The sequence below is a fragment of the Labrus mixtus genome, chromosome 20 (genome assembly GCF_963584025.1).
Source record: "Labrus mixtus chromosome 20, fLabMix1.1, whole genome shotgun sequence".
NCBI classification, from domain to species: domain Eukaryota; kingdom Metazoa; phylum Chordata; class Actinopteri; order Labriformes; family Labridae; genus Labrus; species Labrus mixtus.
In genome coordinates this window covers 12,063,160-12,081,600 of record NC_083631.1, presented here as the reverse complement: position 1 = coordinate 12,081,600, position 18,441 = coordinate 12,063,160, and the positions used below count along the sequence as shown (strand labels likewise).

Sequence of the window (18,441 nt, the reverse complement as noted above, 5' to 3'; positions counted from 1 at the left end):
ATATTCTGTAGTATGCTGCAATTTTTTTCCTAGGATGGCGAAGGGATGACCCTTCTACTCTGTCTCTAATTGGCTAGTACACATTAACTAAATACGCAAGAGCAGTCTTAAAAGCAACTGTTTTTAACAGAGGCCATTTATCCTTTGGTGGACAGGCAACAAACATTTTGGGGAAAATTAAGAGTATACCCACTTCTTCAGGTACCACTACACTACAGACTATAATATATTCCTATGATCACATCAATTATGTGTTTTTTTTACATTGATTTTAATTGGGTCACCTGAACACAAAGGGAGTTTATTGGATACAAAAATAGAAACAGAAATAAAGAGATTTTTTTAAAGTTGCAGACCTTCACTGTTCTCTGCATGATATTGCACCATATCTGGTCTTTGTGAACAGAGAATAAATCCCATTATACCACCTAACTACAGAACTCCAATCGAAGTGGTTTATCATGTTCGATTAACCCCTATGTCATTACATTGTTTTTATTTGTCTCGTCATGCTTTTTCGGTGTGTAGTTGAATGCTACCCCACAGTCCGGGATTTCCACTGCGGAGGAGCGTAATGACCGTGAACAGAATGAAATTACAGTGTCCGAACCTCTGCTCTGCCGAAATCACAAGTTTGGAGTTTCTCTTTGAGGGCGATGTTTGTTTTAATTGTCCCTCACTTAGGACCACATAGGGTGCCCTGAGTGTGTGTGTGTGTGTGTGTGTGTGTGTGTGTGTGTGTGTGTGTGTGTGTGTGTGTGTGTGTGTGTGTGTGTGTGTGTGTGTGTGTGTGTGTGTTTATGCATGTGTTTGCCGTATCACCCTTCGTCTTTTGCGTAAAGCTTACGTTCTGCAAACAGTCCCAATCTCAGTATCTCAGCCAAAAATGAAAGGGAAGGAGACAGAACACCCTGGGTTCAAACAACGATCAGTTGTAGTGTATGTTTCATAAATATAATTAGCATATTAAGTTATTTGGCCTGTCAAAAGCAGAGACACTTTGATCTGATCCGTCTTTTCTTTTGACAGCAGACATTCTTCTTTTCGGCGTTGACAAGGCCTGCGAATGTTCTTTTGTTTTGTGTGTTCTTTTATGTAAAAGCATACATTTAAAGCACGTTAAATACCTGATGTTTATTGAAATACACGATGACAAACATTATAGCCTACATATTTAATCAGGTGTATGCTTTGGGCCAAATAAAGCAGTGCGTCTGAAAAGGACACGCGCAGTCTTTTGCGCCACAGATTAAATCCGATGACTGTTAGTGTCTAATTTATTAAATCAAGACTGATATTTTCGCAGGTATCAGGCCGTGTGTTGTCCTGATGGTTAGGTTATTCATTCAGTTTGTATTCATTTAAAGAGTAGGCTACTTCAAATGTTGAATAACTGGTGAGCTTGACTTTTAAAATGGTAACTGTTAACTCAGTGAAACAAATCTTGTATTTTTTCCGATATCACACTTGCTGTGTTGTATTGAACTTGTGACATTTCTTTTCAGACGTTCATGGCCGTTGTCCGGCTCAAATTGAGAGGAGCGGATTTTTGCTGCTGCTGATTGTGATGTGTGTGACACGCGGAGGCGCTGCAGCCAATGAGCGGGCGCTCTGTGCCAAGTGGAGGCAGAGAGGGGCCGGACAGACGCACTGTGCGCTCTGAAGAGGAGGAACACACTCCTTTCCACTCCGCTGCCAGGCTCCGCTTCCCCGCACGGCTAGAAACAACACTCACTGGACGCACAGAAGAAGGAAAATAACCAGAATAAAAGGATATTTAATCATTTTGAGGACTGATTTTGTCGGGAGTTTCTGTTTTTGTTGCGTGCAGTCCCCGCTGTGCGTCGGACTGCCAAGCGTCGTAACGGTAATACACTTTGAGTGTCAAGTTTCTGGAGCCTTCTGGGATGTAGCGCAGGGTTAACTCACCTTAACCCACCTTACAGACGTATTTCCCTTCAAAAGGATTAGAGTAGTTTTTAAAGAAACGAATTGGTCGGTTTAAAATGTTAATGTTGTTTAGTTGAAAGTGAAACACTAAGACTCTGACTTTTTTGTTTCATTGATGGTGAGTTCCCTTATTATGACCCCCGCCTGGAGGTCATAACTGGCCCGTCTTATCTCCCGCCACATCACAGCCCCCCACCCTAATGATGACTATGAGCTCTATATCGGACACTTTAGTCCCGCCTGATCCATCCAAATCGGCGTTTTTGGAGTTCGGCGGTCACGGCTACCCCGGACACCAGCAGCCCTCCCCCGGTCTGTCCCACAACCATTACCCGGTCCACGGACTGCACGCCGTCGGGCCCTCCCAGCACGACGGACCCTTCGCCTCCGGGGCATCCTCGTACGGTCGCCCGCTGGGATACCCACCTTATCACAGTCCCGTGAACGCGCACCATCCCGGGGCTTACCTGCCCTATCAGCATGGGGGTCACGGCGGCGCGCTGGGACACACCAGACTCGAGGATGCAGGTAGGTTCACTCACACAACATTTATTATAGAACAATATGGTGAATTGTCGCTTGCATTTTAATTCCGGTAGGCCTACAGTTTATTGTCAAATAACGGCCTGAATAGTATTTGCTCAGGTGGCCCTAATAGGTAAGGGAATATTTGCACAATGACCTCATTATTATCACATCGATTGCCTTGATTGCTCTCAAACAAAAGGTAAACTAAAAAAGGCATCGGAAATAATTTAACCTTGCAAATTATAGTTCTCTATTTGCCCATAAATACTTTTTTTCTTGGAATAAAGAACAGCGTAAAAGTCCAAGTCAGAATGAGTTCGCAAGAAACACTTTAAGGATTTAATATTATTCCTACCAGATGTGTTATTTAGGCCCAGGAAAATATTTGAATTGGGTCTTTAATCTGAAAAACGTGAAAATAAAATCAACGCGTAGCATAATAATTGAATCCACACACAGGTCGGCCACATCGTCATGTTTGCGTACTTTGGGGTTGGCTGGAGATGAATTTGAGGCCCACTCAGACTGTGGGACTCTCCACAAGAAGCAGACGACACCGGGCCTGCGGTGTCCCGCACAAACCCTCAGCGATCACTTCCCAAATAACTACCATCCTGTGTCCTAACCGTGAACACGTAATAATAATAATAATAATAATAATAATAATAATAATAATAATAATAATAATAATAATAGTAGTAGGCTAATAATAATTATAATAAACTTCCACTATTCGGCTAATCCTGACGAGAAACCACAATATATTTGAACTTGTATAAAACAAAATAGCCTAATGTATATTTAACCAAAACCAAAAATATTTTCCCGTGTTTTAATAAATTAAAACAGCTTTTGAAAATAAATCGCTGAAACCAACTCCTATACCGATGAAAAACAACAATAGATTACATTTTCATTTATTTTTCCGTTGTTCTACAGTAAAACCAAAAAAGGCCGACTGTGAGGGATATTAATGTCTTCAATGCCATTAACAACAGACAACTTCAAATAATCATAATAGTAAACTTTATACTATGGATGTTTTCAAAGGCTATAATGCATTACTTAAAGTATTACTTCCCTATTAATAAATGACCCCATAAAAATTAATGATAGGTTGTTGCTTGAGTGACAAGAACTGAAATGACATTGTTAAAGTAAAAAAAAATAGAGCCGATATTTAATGATTTTCTTTATACAATCCCTCATAAGAGGACAGAGGACACTTTAAGTGGATGTCAACCATCACATATGTAACATTAATGGTTAGACCAAATGATTTACTGTCACATCATAGTGACCAGTTAAGAAGGGCCATATTAAATCATAGAAGTGTACTTGGCATGAACATACAGTTCATTTTCTGTCAAAATTCTCACTTTCTTTTTCTTTATTGCTTTCTCTCTCCTGACATACATGCATTTTTGCAAAATCAGTTTTTCCTCCTTTCATTATAGTTTCAGAAAATGATAAGCATTTAATCTATTATTATTTTATCTCATTTAAAAAAAAACCTTTCATACATATAGGGCTGGGGGATATGATAAAAATGTTTATCATAATAAAAAATGTCATATCAGTCGATATCGATAATTATCACAATAAATGTCAAATCATTATTTCTTTCAAATGTAGCGGCTGGTTTTTGCTCCTCACTGAAAGTTAAAGAAACCGGTTTGTTAATTATGGTTTAACTTGCTGACCCTTGTCAGAACATAACCCACTATGCTTGAACAGAGGAACATTTCACAATCATAAGAAAAGTGCATCATGCTGGGAAATGCTGATAAGTGAGTTTGCTGCTGGGCAGTAACACTTACTGGCCCGCTGCTTGCTGAGGCTCCACTAACACTCGTTTGCGACGCTTGGTCATATCTTGCGTTCGGTATGTTTAAACGGGTAATATTGTTTCAAATGGTGAAAAAGGTTTTAGCCTTACAAGTCATCTGGTGTAATTATAGGTTTAAATCTATCAAACATTTTTCATATTTACAAATAATATAGCGATAATAAATGATATAGCGATAATTATCTTTATCGTTTAATCGCCCAGGCCTACATACATACATTACTGTATCTCCACCATAAATTAGAAAGATGTAGGAAATAAAATTTGTAATTTACAGAAAATGACTTTTTCCCCTCTTCATTCTATTTGTTCCCTTTTTATTGAGTTCCTCTGCATACCTTTGTACAACTACAAACGTGAACATTTTTCAAATTCAGATTTTGTGGACTACTGACAGACATGCCAGACTTCAGGGCTTTCAGCTGCTTTGCTTAGCATGTTCCTTCATCATGTATATTTTATACAGAAAAAATAAAACACGCTCATTTTAACGTTCAACACAATGTTTTAAATACAATTTGATTATGAAATGTCCTCATCTTATGAGATTTTAACTTGTTAAAATATTGAGACATTATAGTTGTCAGCTATACAATGGATTTCCATATTCTTTGAAGTTGGAGATAACAGTGTTTTATAAGCGGCACTTCTCTAATTCAATGTCTATTATAAGAGTCTACATTCTATAACATGCATTGTCTGTATTCGGCTTTTAGAGATGTATACAAAATCCTGTATTACATTATCATATCTTCACAATTCCTCATTGTTCCAACATATTTAGAAAAAGTTTTCCTTAAAGAGAAGGTTTACCACTTCACCACACCCTTATATTCTGTTTGACTGATACAAAGAAAAAAACACACATGTCATTTTTACAAACTCAGCATTAGGATCTGTGGCACCCAAATCATGTTAAAAACCGAAGATGCATAAATGCTCCCACTTAGGTTTTCTTTAAAAAGCGACATCCCTTCCGTCTTTGCATAATGTTTTCAATGTATTTCTCCTCTCTGAAATTTGAATGAAGTGCAGCGCTGCTTTGGCTTCTTTAAACTTGCAGCTCGGTTACAGAATCTGAACATCTTGTGGGGCCTCGGCTTGTCCGCAGCTGTTCTCTCCTGCCACTGCAGGCTATAAACTCATGTCATAACAAAGATCAGCGTGGGCGAACATACACAGTTGTATAGCTGTCTCTAATTTAAAAAAAAAAAAAAAAATAGAAGAAAAAGAAGAGGAGGAAAACCCCTCTCGGCTGAGCTGCATAAAACACTAGTCCTTCTACAGACTCACATCAGATTGTGTTTCATAATCTAAATCTAAATCCTTCAACAAAATATTTGTGTCACAGACTTCAATAACTTTGTATCAAACTGTACAAACCCAAGTCATTATACATTTATATTTAATTCCACTTGTAAAAAAGATGGCACCACTTTGTCTCCATTTAGTGGTGCTAAAATGTGTGTTAAACTTCTTCGCTGTAGGTAAATTAAAGGGACCTTGTTTCTTCTGTTCCTATATATTGTGCAAAAAAACACTTGAGAAGCACAAAAAAAAAAAATAATATCCCATGATTATTATTTAATTCATTATTATCCTAAAATAGAATAGAATAGAAACAAATCTACTCTCAAATGTTATTGTTTTTTCATACATGTCCACATCATTTTATTCGCTTCTTTGTGACAAGTTAAGCATCACATTCTGTCCCCCCCCCCCCCCCCCCCCTTCTTGCTTACAGACCACGAGAAGCCCATGGCAGTGATAGAGAACGGGGAGGTGAGGCTGAACGGGAAGGGGAAAAAGATCAGGAAGCCTCGGACCATTTACTCCAGCCTGCAGCTCCAGGCTCTCAACCAGCGCTTCCAGCAAACCCAGTACCTCGCCCTCCCCGAGAGGGCCGACCTTGCGGCCAAGCTGGGCCTGACGCAGACCCAGGTACTTTGGTGGATAACACACACACACACACACACACACACACAAACACACAGTGGAATGGACCCATTCTTTTAGACTAAAAAAAGACTAAAAAATATTTGCAAGCATTCAAGGGCAGAAAAGTACGATAAAATCATTATCTTGCGTAAGGTTAAAAACATAAACATGATACATGATATGTGATGACAAGCGCCGGAAACGATATGTGTTGGCTAATTTCTCTAGTGACAGGCAAACATTCATCACACCGCCCAAACCTTAAAAGTAAATATGGAGCACTGTGAGAACGATATATTCACTTTTCTTACAGGGAAAAAAGTGAAAACAGATTTATTATCAAATCAAATTTCTCCAGCAGTCGCAGAGACAGCAACAAGAATCGCATGAAGCACAAACAGGCGCGTGAACATTTTTGTTTAAGTGTCATCTCTTCTTCCTCCATGTGTAATTACATTCTGGCACGCACTCAAATTAACTTAAATGTCATGTGAGATTTAGTCACACAGAAGCTTTTTGAAATGAAATCAGAATACAAAGGAAGTCGAATAATTAAGACAGAACAAGGTAGAACAATGACGTCAGAAGCAAACACCCCAAATTCAAAAGAATGACGCCATGAGCCTGTGTGTGTTTCTGTGTGCACGTGTTGGGTGTAACAGTTCATGTACATCTACGAGTTTACATGTGAGGTGAAGACTTGTACAGCCGTTGGTCATCTTTCCTTTTTCTTACTGCCTTCTTTCTCTCAGACGACATTCACACACAGGCAGACCCAGGCCAATAACAGCCTGATGGCAGCCATTTTATCAGTCACATAAAAGCAGTCAACCAAATGTAGATGTTGTAAGGTCTGAGCAAGAGATCAAGCATTTTGGGATTTTAAGGGAAAAACACAAAACAATGTAGATAAATAAATGACTAATTTCCTTTCATACAGGACAAAAGTAGTTGAACTCTATAGCTAATTCATTATAATATTTGTTAAACTCAACAATGCATTCTGTGTAAAATCTCTTACTGAACTGAGCAGATTTAGATTTGTTTTAAGTGTATATGAGGTTAAAGTAGGGTTTAATATTTTTAGTCAATCATTGCTTTTGTAGCAAACATTGTTGTCGTAGAATAAGCATACAAGAATGCAAATATCACTCGTCCCATGGCTATTCCTTAGAAGAAAAAAATGTATTTACCAATGAATTATGCCTCTTTAGCTTCCTTACCTATTTGAAAAGAAGGTTATTTAGAGAAAAGGTTCATTTTAGATAGGCTACAGTAGTTCCAATTGACAGTTTGGGAATTGGATGATTTGGTATTAAGTTGTCCGTCCGTCCATCTAGCCTACTGCTACTTTAATATTTAGTCAATATATCCTATTAGTAAGATAAATTAGTTCACAGTTTAGTACTTTTAACTTAACCTCAACAATCACATGATTTCCACCAATTCAAAGCTAAAACAGTGCTAGCCTAATGAGTCATGCTAAGCTAACCTAAGTTATCCTTTTGCAGGTATTTAGCTAAAGTTATTGTGTAAATCATGACTGACAGTCAAAACTTAACTAAACAATCAATAATGTTAAATAACAGATAACAGCAGTAGTGGAAAGTATGAGTTGATTTATGTTCTAGCTTAGCTTGAGGAGCTATATAGCTTTCTCAAGCAGTTAGCCATGTTTTTTGTTTAGTTTTTTTTTTGTTTTTTGTTTGTATTGACCAAAAATGTTCACTCATAATCTGTTTGGCTTTGTGGGGCAGCTAACCCAGAAACAATTCTATGATAGTATTTACAATGTAGCCCATCATCCCCATAAAATGTTTAAGCACTTGAGAGGAGGCTAGGCCACAATTAAAAAAAAAATCTGGATCTGCAACTGTAACACATAATGCATCATCCATACACACCTCTTATTGGGTAACTGTGCCAACAATGCAAAGCCACATCAGTCAGAACTGTTTTAATAGCAGTGATTATAATCTATGTATTGAGGCGGCAGCATGAAAACGGAAATTGGTACATAAAGACGAGTGTTGGTGCCAGGAATCATGGGTTTCTTAAGACCTTTTTTTTCCAAGGTTGAAAATAAAGCTATTTAAATTGTTCATCTAGCACATTGGAAAGTGAAAAACAAAAGTTTGAGAACAGAAGAACAGGATTGCTATGGAATACCTCTTTAATCTATAGCTGTGTGTGTAAGTGTGTGTGTTTGCTGTGTGTGCTAAGTAAGCAGTCATCAGATGAGCTGTCTTAATCCTGTGTAGATTAACCATCACAGCTATGTTTACATTGGGAGTAAGAGATGATCTGTTTGATTAACTAGGCCTATTGTAGAGCCATTGTGGTTTTAAATGTGCTCTGCTATACTATCATTAATGCTTACAGGGAGGGGAGTCCATTTTTTAACCGTGGCTTTAACTGAAAAAGTGATTTTAATGTCTGAGTCTGACTATTGGAGAGCTCTAGTTTTAGGAATGCAGACACAAGTTTTATTTAAGATAAAGAATGTGTGTCCTTGATTCTTGTCAGGATCAAGGTAAGACCCTTTTAAATGAACTACAGAGGGGTTTCCCCCAATTTTCCCATAAGAATTGTTTAAGTTTTACCACTATCTCTGTGATATCACTGCAGTTAAAGTTCCTAGCCACTGAGCTGAGATATCAAATTTAAAAAACAGGGAGGTAAGAACAGTGCAGACCACTGATAGGTTAGAGCCAATCATTGTTTGCAAGACCCAGAAAATTCTTCACAAGCTAGCAGTTTTTCTAAAATAGCCAAGCGTCCATCAATCGCTTTCGCAATTTTTCCATTCACTCACACTGATTTAAATGGCAGCCCGTAAAACCGCATCAGGTTCAGTTCATGAGGTGCAGACGTTTCTTTGTTTTGTTGTATTTGAAATGATCCAGCAAGAGACGTGTTAAAAATGATGTCACAGCAGTTTCACGTGGCATCAATCAGCTGGATAGAGTTGAGAACTGAAGGGGTACTATCTGTTCCTGGTACCAAACGAAAACTAAACCAAGCTTATCCGAACAACATCGTCCAGGATGTACTCTGCACTTACAAATACAGTAATGACTAAAGTCCACACACACACACACACACACACACACACACACACACACACACAGATATAAAACCATGCGTCCACTCATATGTTGTCTGTCTGCATTTTTATACACAAATAGGCATACAGACACAAACATAAACACACATGCTTTAAGATAGTGATCATACACCACATCTCTATTCCGCCTTCATGTCATTAGGCCGACAGCCAACTGCCGACCACTTTCCATCTGATTCTCTAATGTTCCCAGACACAGCTGAGAAATAGCACGTAGCACAGTCCTTACATTTTCCCCCCGAAACTCTAATTTCTCTCTCTCTCTCTCTCACGCACTCACACAAACACGCACACTTTAACATGAAGATTGAACCCCTCACCTAAATTGAAACTTTGTTTGATTCATAAATATTCAGACATGCATGGCAAAGTGTGTTTTATTTGTCATGGCTTCATACACACACACACACACACACACACACACACACACCCAATGGCACCTGGCCTGCCTCTGAGCCACCCTCCTCTGCTAATGCTGGTGTCATTAGTCGCGCTCTCAGAGAAGCTGTCAGCTCTTTGTTGCTGCTGGAATATGAAACCAATAATTACAGCAGAAATACTCTCGCTGGGGTTGCATTAACTTAACGTGCTGTTGATTGACTTCCGTGCTCATAGGCTACGCTTCAAATATTAAGGTTTAAATCTGTGAGCTACCACTTTGGTGTATCGCACAAGGTCATATTCATACTACAGGAACTGGGTGGCTTTAAGGTTTGTTTTATACTTGGTTGAAGCAACTACAAGACAAAAAAAATCCTTTAGATTTGATTTTGTATTGATTTAGATTTTGGAGAAGTTGGAGACAAAAAATTTTGAACTCAACAACGAGTTTATTTCTGCGGAATTCTGTGGTGCTATTTTTATTGCATTGGAGAATAATGGAGTGAAAGCTTAATTCAATCTGATAACTTCTAACAGGCTTTGATTGACGTCATTAATTACTCTGTAACAATAGAGGACATATTTTATGTCAAATTTCAATCCGCATGACTATTTTAAAAGTTATTGCTGAATGCTGGGTGTGAAAGCTGGCTGCTTTTTTCATAACTAGGAAAGTTTTTCCACATATTAAGAGTCAATTATACCACTCTCAAATTAGATTTTATGTGAAATCAAGTTTTTTTTCTCCCCAAAACCACTTCAACCATCTTCATAAATACCCATAAAATCCCAGGATAAGATTGCACAAGACTGTCAGTGTCGAGAAAAAAACAATTTTAGCGCCAAGCGTGTTTTCCCTCTCTCTTTTCTTGTTGTTTCATCTCTCCCTTCTCTGAGCTTTGTCTCCACACAGCTCCAGTCCTTCGGGTGTTCGTTTCAACTTTATGGCACAGTTAAAAACCTGTATGAGACAAGAGTTACAGTCACTGACTGTGTACAATTATTTATGATTCATTTGTTCCCGCTAAACTGACAGGTTGCCCCCGGGGCATATACGTGTAATTTGATGCTCAATTTGCCGTCATGCTAGAAAACAGAAGACATGCCCAATTATATCAACAACAACACAACTGAATCATCTCTAACCACAAAAAATGATTGAAGGGATATTCAGTTTAACATTTTGACATATTTTAATAGGATTACGCGTGTCTTATTCCCACGTACTGTGTGCACAAAAGCCTCACTATGCGACTGCTGCCGTATGAAATCCAAGGAGCTGAGACTGTTTTCATAACTTTGACAAAATCCCTTCATTACTACTGGGCTCTCTCAATTGTATCCTGCAAGTTTAACATTGTTTTCATTCACTTTATTTATACATACATCACATGTTGTGTATCCTGTTACGGACTTATAGGGACAAACCACATGTTCATGAATCACAGTGCATACTGTATGTGATGGCGTTTATAATCATTCATTATCACCATATTAGTCCTCTATGATTCCTAAAGGCATAGCTGTGATAGATCATTCTACAGACATGTTATTGTTTGCCCAAATTCTGTAATATGTATTATAAAATTATTTTATTTTATGCCCCATTGTTACATAATTTTGGGGTACTTTAGTGTATAGTTATCTTTAATGGTATTCTAAAGGTGCATCATAGTTGGTATACAATAGTGTTTAAGTGTTTTGTGAGATCTATTGTCGTGAACAAGGGCACTAAAATGCACTTCGCTTAACTTAATAGGAGCAGCTTAGACAATAATCAACTAACATACCCTTAGCTAACACCTAGAAGTGTTTCAGATAATTCAAAGTACATTTAGAGCATTAGCTTAACATTTTATAAATGTGGTTCTCCTGCATGTTTGTATTCTGTGTCACAGCTGCTTTGTTGCATTTTATTGTCTTTTTCATTGGAATTGTATATATGGCCTACATTTACATGTTACTATTTAAACAAGCAATGTTGGAGGCTCGCAGATTCTCACCTAAATAACCATTAGTGTCACTTAAAGGTGCACTATTTAGTTTTGGTAGATAAATTCTGTGATATTTGTTCATAACTCTATACACAAACTGTCCTCAGAGGAAAATTTCATCAAGCTACCAGGAGAGTTATGGTTTCACCATAACTTTGCAGCATTTTATCTTCAAACAGTGTTCCAGGGACCCATATTTTCCTTTGAATACATTTTGAGTATTTAGTTCAGAAAATATAGCATAGAATGTTTCACTTCTCCAACTTTTAAATGTCACTACCAAAACTCCATAGTGCACCTTTAAGAACTGATTATATTCCAGAACTTTTATGGCAGAGATTAAAAAAAAAAGAAAAAAACTGGTTAAACAAATTTTCAGTAAGGGCACAGTCACACTGGTCATCTGTACCGTGCTGAAAGACTGAAAAACTGGTAGAATTAGCTTACATGACTGACAGGGACTTTAAAACCACTTACGCCTAACTTTTGGCAAACAATAAAGAACCGGTTAGATTTGCATAAATGTCTCGTAAAGACTTAAGAACTTGTTTTGAAAGCTAACAACACTGATGAAGACCTCAAACCAGTAGGCCTAATTGAATGTGTAAGTTTTGCTACAACAAATAAGTTAAATAAGCTAATGGTTATTGATCAAACTTAAAGCTGCTGAATTATCTGGCAGGGATTTAAAACTTGTTATGTTACGTTTACTTTTAACAGACACTGAAGAACCATTAATGTAGGCTAAACGCTTTAGTAGAGAGTTAAACTGATAACTAATGTTAGCTCAGGATAACATTACTGGACTGGGGTTAGGCTATTAATGCTACAAGTCATTGTATGTTGTACATTGTTGCTTTTGTTCTCAGATGTTCATTTTAATGTTGTTTTAAGTACGGGAAAAAGATTTGTCAACCCGTGGAAGAATAAAAGACTATTAAATGCTTCTGATGATAGTTATTATACAATACGTTTACTGACTCATAACCTAAAAACACATTACAGGTCAGTAAAAGTGCTGTCCTTGCTGTCTAGGTATTTTTAACACTGGAACCAAACTTTGAGTTTAGTTAGAGGTTAGGATTTCTGTTGCATGTTGTCTATTCTTATTGAAATCACATAATTTTTTTACATTTTCTATTAAGGCTTTAAATTTGTATTTAAGTATTTTCTTCCACTGTGCGGAAGATGCCTTGCAAAAGCTTTTCAGCTGTCAGCTTCTCACCCTTTTCTTTTTGTCTTTTAGGTCAAAATATGGTTCCAGAACAAACGATCCAAATACAAGAAGATCATGAAGAACGGGCCCTGTGGACCTGAGGGAGACCACCTCGCCCCCCCTGCGCCGTCCTCCGCTTCTCCATGCTCTCTGTGGGACATCAGCATGGCTGCAAAAGGCGCGCCAGTGCACTCTGGAGGCTACATGAACAATTTTGCTCACTGGTATCCAGGACACCAGCAGGACTCCATGCCAAGAACTCAGATGATGTGACAGAGAGTATGCAAAACCTCCAGGACAAATAATGGATTTACAACAGCAAGCTGAGTGGAGCTGTTAGGGACACTGACATTGTTGTGAGTCTGAGTCACTCTGGAGGCAAAAATAATCAAACTGGATCAGTGGCAGGAATTGTAGCTAAGTTCCTGAAAATTTTAAAGTACACACAACAACTATGAGATGTTTAAAAATTATTACTATGACTCAACTTTGTTTCTACGAGGACTATCCCCTAATTGAACAAAACATTTATTGGATAAAATGATTCTTAGATGGCCAAGTGTGCATTGGTCTAGTGGTTGTAGAAGAAGAAAAAACCTCAAACTTCACTAGGAACTGCACCGTGCTAGCTATCTATTGATGTGTTAGATATAAGGAAAAAGCTTTGAGCAAAATGTCAGCATTTGATGGTGTCTGGCAGGTTTGCTATGGGAAGTGCATTTCCTCCGTGAGAGATACAAGGATGTTCCATGGACAAATTGAAGCTTATTGTCGAGTAGGATCTCAAAGGCAAAGGTCAGTGTCAGGCTGCAGAACTGACAACAAAGCCTTCGGCCACAATAAGCCGACAAGCGTTGTAGCCACAGGTGGTTTCATATTTGCATTGCAAATTCTTTTTACAATTTTTCTGCTATTCTCTTACAACTTACCTAATTTGAACGGGTGTATATTTGACTCAAAATATAAACACTAATGGTAAATAATATGTTTTACATCAGGGGTAGATCAGAGTGGGACAATAGACTCAGTAATGTTTTTATTAAAATTTAGCCACAATAAGCTAAATAGTTAAAACAGTCTCACTCAAAACAGCCAGTCATGTTATTTTTGCCTTCAGCAGGGCTCTGCTTTACAATGTGGTAACTTTTATCATAAAGCTACAACTCTTAACTAATGACAGCCCTTACATGCATCTCTGTTTTCAGGTTTTTTTTCTCTGTCTTGCAGGGGGTCATAGCAGGACAGGTTTATGTGGAAAAAGAAGGGTTCTTCAGGGCTTTTTCATAGTTTTTCTTACTGGAACTGTACTGATCTAATGCTAAAATAACAGATCAGATTAAAGAACTAAAGACAATTAGAAAGGTTATTTTTATGCTGACTTGTGTGTGCTTTTTTATCATTTGGGTGTAACGTGAACCTTTAAAGAGCCAGTATGAAGTTGATTGAAGTACCAACATGGGGCTCTGATCAGGTATGCAATAAGTGGCTTTATGGTACTTAAAATTCCATTGTTATGATCATATGGGGGAAGCATGAATTTGACATGCCTGCTTTATTTTATGAGTCGAATTTTATATATATTTTTTCATTGAAAAAAATTGTAAATGGGTAAAAGATGAAGCCAAAAAGGAAATGCCAAAAAAATGTATTGGAAAGCCATATTTGTATAAAATGAATTTTCACCAGATCATTCATGACTAATGTGCTGATTTTGTCATTCTCATGATTCATTTTATTGAATTGAAATCACGTGAGCTAGTCATTGTTTACTTTTTCATTCAGAAAGAGGTGACAGACAAAGGGCTTGAATGCAGAAAGTTTAGATGAATAATTTGTGGTTCTACAATTCCAAAAGTGAACGTTTTCACATTTTCTCATTATTCTCTGTTGGATAGTGATGTAATCATCTGTTGAAATGTTCCTGTATCCCTATTTGGACCTTGTAAAGAGAGAAACTCCTCGAGAACTTCAGTGAAGTTTACAATCATAAACCATATTCTGCTGACTGGAAAATATTCAGCAATCTCTTATATTCTAATAATTTGCCAATAATATATTGGTGATGGTCAGGATACGCTATGTCATGTAAATCAATAAATCAAACCAACTGATACCCTATTTGATCTTGTTTTTTATAAATGAAAATGTGTTTTTGCACCTTTAACAGATACCAAATCGAGGCTTCAGCTGTGCTGTGCTAAAATAACATATCCCTTCTCCGTGTGCCCCAGCGGCCAGGAGCCATTTTCTCCAAAGTCATAAATCAGTAGAAGCAGGTCACGTATTTTTGCCCCCCAAACATCTGGAGAAGCAAAAGGAGTCATCAAATATCGTCAATGATTTTATAAATTGACCATGTCAATTATAGGTAATTTAGGACACAGCTTGTTAAATAAAGCTTTCACTCTGTTGCTGTAATTATCTGTAATTGCCAGTCAAGGGAATATTCTTCGGCCTCGGGCAAAGAGGGGAAAACGCTAGGAAGTAGTGGATTACACCAAACTGGATTACTGAGGGCTAATCCCCACAATAATTTGATCCCTTGAATTAATATTACTAAAATGCATTCTTACAAACATTACAATGTTTACTGTAAGGTAAGTTAAGTCTGTTGTAGGGTTTGATTTAATCCCCCTTTGGGGATTGTGTAAAAGAGCTAAAAGTGTCTGTTTTCTTTCTAGAACACAAAATGAAAGTAAAAATAATCCTTAACAGTGAGCTAGTGCAGAGATCATTGTTTGGACAGGTCAGATGAACCAAAAGAACAAAACTCTTGTTAAATTACCTTCAGGTGCTGTTTAATTGGGGAAGAAAGGGCCATGGTAATATGAGCTGTGTGTCTGTGAGAATGAATTTGCCTTGAGAGTGAAGAATTCTTTACTTTGCACAAAGTTGTTTTGCTGCAATGGCACACTCATATTTGTCCTAAAATCCCAATATCCTAAAATGATGCTAAACAAATGCATGTATCTCGATGATTAACTGGATTTTTTAGTTAATCCTTCTTTTACCAGGATGAGCCCATGAACCCTGAGGTCTGATGTAGTGGGCGCCTTGCATCAGTTGTATTAAAACAGAACATAAAAAACACATAAGAATATACTGGACCTATGATGGACCTACTTTAATGTTTAAACATTAAGTAGATATTAAAAAGTAGTGTTTAAGTCCCCCCAACCATTTCATGTCTGTAGTGTTTGTGACAGAGCAGTTGTTTACCTCAACATGAGACGATACACTGTTGGCGAGAGGTAGAAAATGGCTTACACTCAGTTGGTATTGCATGACATATACCTTCTTTCTCTTCCTCTTCCATCCAGTGTTGCCTCTTAAAGGGAAACACATGGTTGGGAACCTGAACATTTTGTCACGATATCAGTGGAACTCAAAAAATACATCACTTCAGCAGCTTTATGGCAAACTCTTTTTCCTTTAGATAGCACAATAAAGGTGAAACTGAAACTTTTTTGTTCCTGTTTTCCTGTCCCTCAAAGCCATGGTCATTCAAATTGTATAGATCTTTTATGATCTACTCCAGCATGATCAATCACCTCTTTCACAAAGCATGTCAGTGGGATTTTTAGAAGGCTGCGACTTCTTTAATCTGCTTCTTTGAACAGCATCCTGTTGCCTTTGGCGAGGTTGAGTTTTATGGTTCCTACAAACGTGTTTTTTTGCAGACTTCAGATGTGTTGCATCGTCCTAATTAACTGGTGGAAGCCTGATGGTGGCTAAGGGAACTAGAGGACACAATGCAGGTAAAAGGGCAAAAATAGGAAGATTATTACAAAGAGAAAGCAAATGATCTAACACATGTGGATTGTTGCCTCTGGATTTGGTTCCTTTTCACCGACAGTGAAGTAGCGCGAAAAGTACGTTCCAATTCATTAAATAATAGGCAATGAGTGACTTTGACACGCGATGTAATATCCAAAAGTCCTGCTGGTACGTTCAGACATTGAAGTGCATTTTTACGGGAGTTGCATGTTCTCCCTGTGCGTGGGTTCCCTCTGGGTAATCTTGTTTTCTTTCCACAGTCCAAAGAAATGCTCATTATCTTAATTGTTAACTGTAAATTACCCATGAGCACCTTCACATAAAAGGGTTGGTGTTAGCTTCATCTAGCCTATCGCAATTGATCTAGCCTATCAGCAGATCGTCATATTTTGCCAACTCTGAGCAAACTATATCAACATTTGAAGAAGTTAATAAGACTTAAGAGGCAATTACAGACTGCCGTAGTGACAGATTCAGGAAGAACCTCCACCCAACTGCAAATATTTTTCTCTTGTCCTGCTCTGCTTCAGTGCTTCTTTTTACTGTGTTGTGTGGCACCTTGTACTGTTGACCTCATAACACCATCAAGTAGAGTGATCATCTAACAAACTGAGGCAAGATATTTCATATTTATTCCCCTTAAAGTGTCTCTTAACTGTCCTAGATGAATACTTAGATTTGTCTAAGACACACTTTTGTGTTTTCAGCTGGGGGCTCCTGTCACCACATCAGATTTTAAAATATTGTTGGTTTGATAAGTGCGACATCCTCCAGATTCCTATGTGTCCTTAAAACCTTTGCAGGATTTGTGTTATATAGTTCTAATGTTAAAAATCCATTTGTTAAGTTCTCTGTCTTATAGGTTAAATATAATAGTGTGTTTATTATGCTGCTGCCTTGTTTTCTGAATCCATCATGCTTTAGAGCCCCATTGTTTTGATACCATCTTATTAGATACTGAACAGTGATCCTTTAATTTAGACCATTGTGTTTCATTGTTTTTAACAAATACAGTCCAACACATCAACCTTTTTTTTGCTGTTGTTATAAGTGTTAACAATAAGGCATAAAATACAGCCATGGCATGTTACTGTCTGGGAAGCATTCCACAGGATTCACAAAGATAGATCAGTGACGACTTTTTAGGACTTCTATTACACCACAGAGATTGCAATCTAATGTATCTTTTCACAATCACAGAGAATATTCTTTTCAATTATATCACATTTATATCAGTGCTTCCCAGCTCTAAATATAAAAGATGTCTGAAGATATGACTAATGTATACATTTTAGAGTATTTTCCCTGTTGACCATGGACAATGAGCCTCCCAGGGACGGAGAGAAAGGATTCACTTTTAGTCCAATGATGCTGACCAAAACTTTGAACAAACTCCTGAAGCATGGCCCACGACACTATAGATACAAATACACTGATGTAAGTTGAGGATTTTTTTAGGAAACATAATTAAATGTGTTTAAGTTCTGCAGATGCTCTTAAAAAGCATATAGCAATGTAAATTGTTAGCTACTATGAACACCTTACTGTGCGTTCTTATGAGATGTGAAAGATGAACAGGAAATGGAGGTGCAAAAAAAAAGAGTGTGAGAGGTGTGGACAAAAATGTAAAAACTATCAAAGTCAAGACTTCACAACGTGCTACTGGGCAGATGACAGCATG

General features: G+C 37.7%; 1 protein-coding gene across 1 annotated transcript; it reads left to right on the top strand.

The window, feature by feature from the left end:
- The first annotated feature begins 1,652 nt into the window (after positions 1–1,652).
- Positions 1,653–15,096, top strand: LOC132954335 (homeobox protein Dlx4a-like). The gene is made up of 3 exons (XM_061026874.1): positions 1,653–2,478; positions 6,072–6,268; positions 13,014–15,096. Exons 1-3 carry the CDS (start codon positions 2,151–2,153, stop codon positions 13,254–13,256), a joined length of 768 nt encoding a protein of 255 aa, XP_060882857.1. The 5' UTR covers positions 1,653–2,150; the 3' UTR covers positions 13,257–15,096.
- Positions 15,097–18,441: the final 3,345 nt, after the last annotated feature.

Coding starts and splice junctions, on each gene's coding strand:
- LOC132954335 (XM_061026874.1), top strand. CDS start 2,151: ATGATGACTATGAGCTCTATATCGGACACTTTAGTCCCGCCTGATCCA. Junction 2,479..6,071: donor CACCAGACTCGAGGATGCAG/GTAGGTTCACTC, acceptor TCTTGCTTACAG/ACCACGAGAAGCCCATGGCA. Junction 6,269..13,013: donor TGGGCCTGACGCAGACCCAG/GTACTTTGGTGG, acceptor TTTGTCTTTTAG/GTCAAAATATGGTTCCAGAA.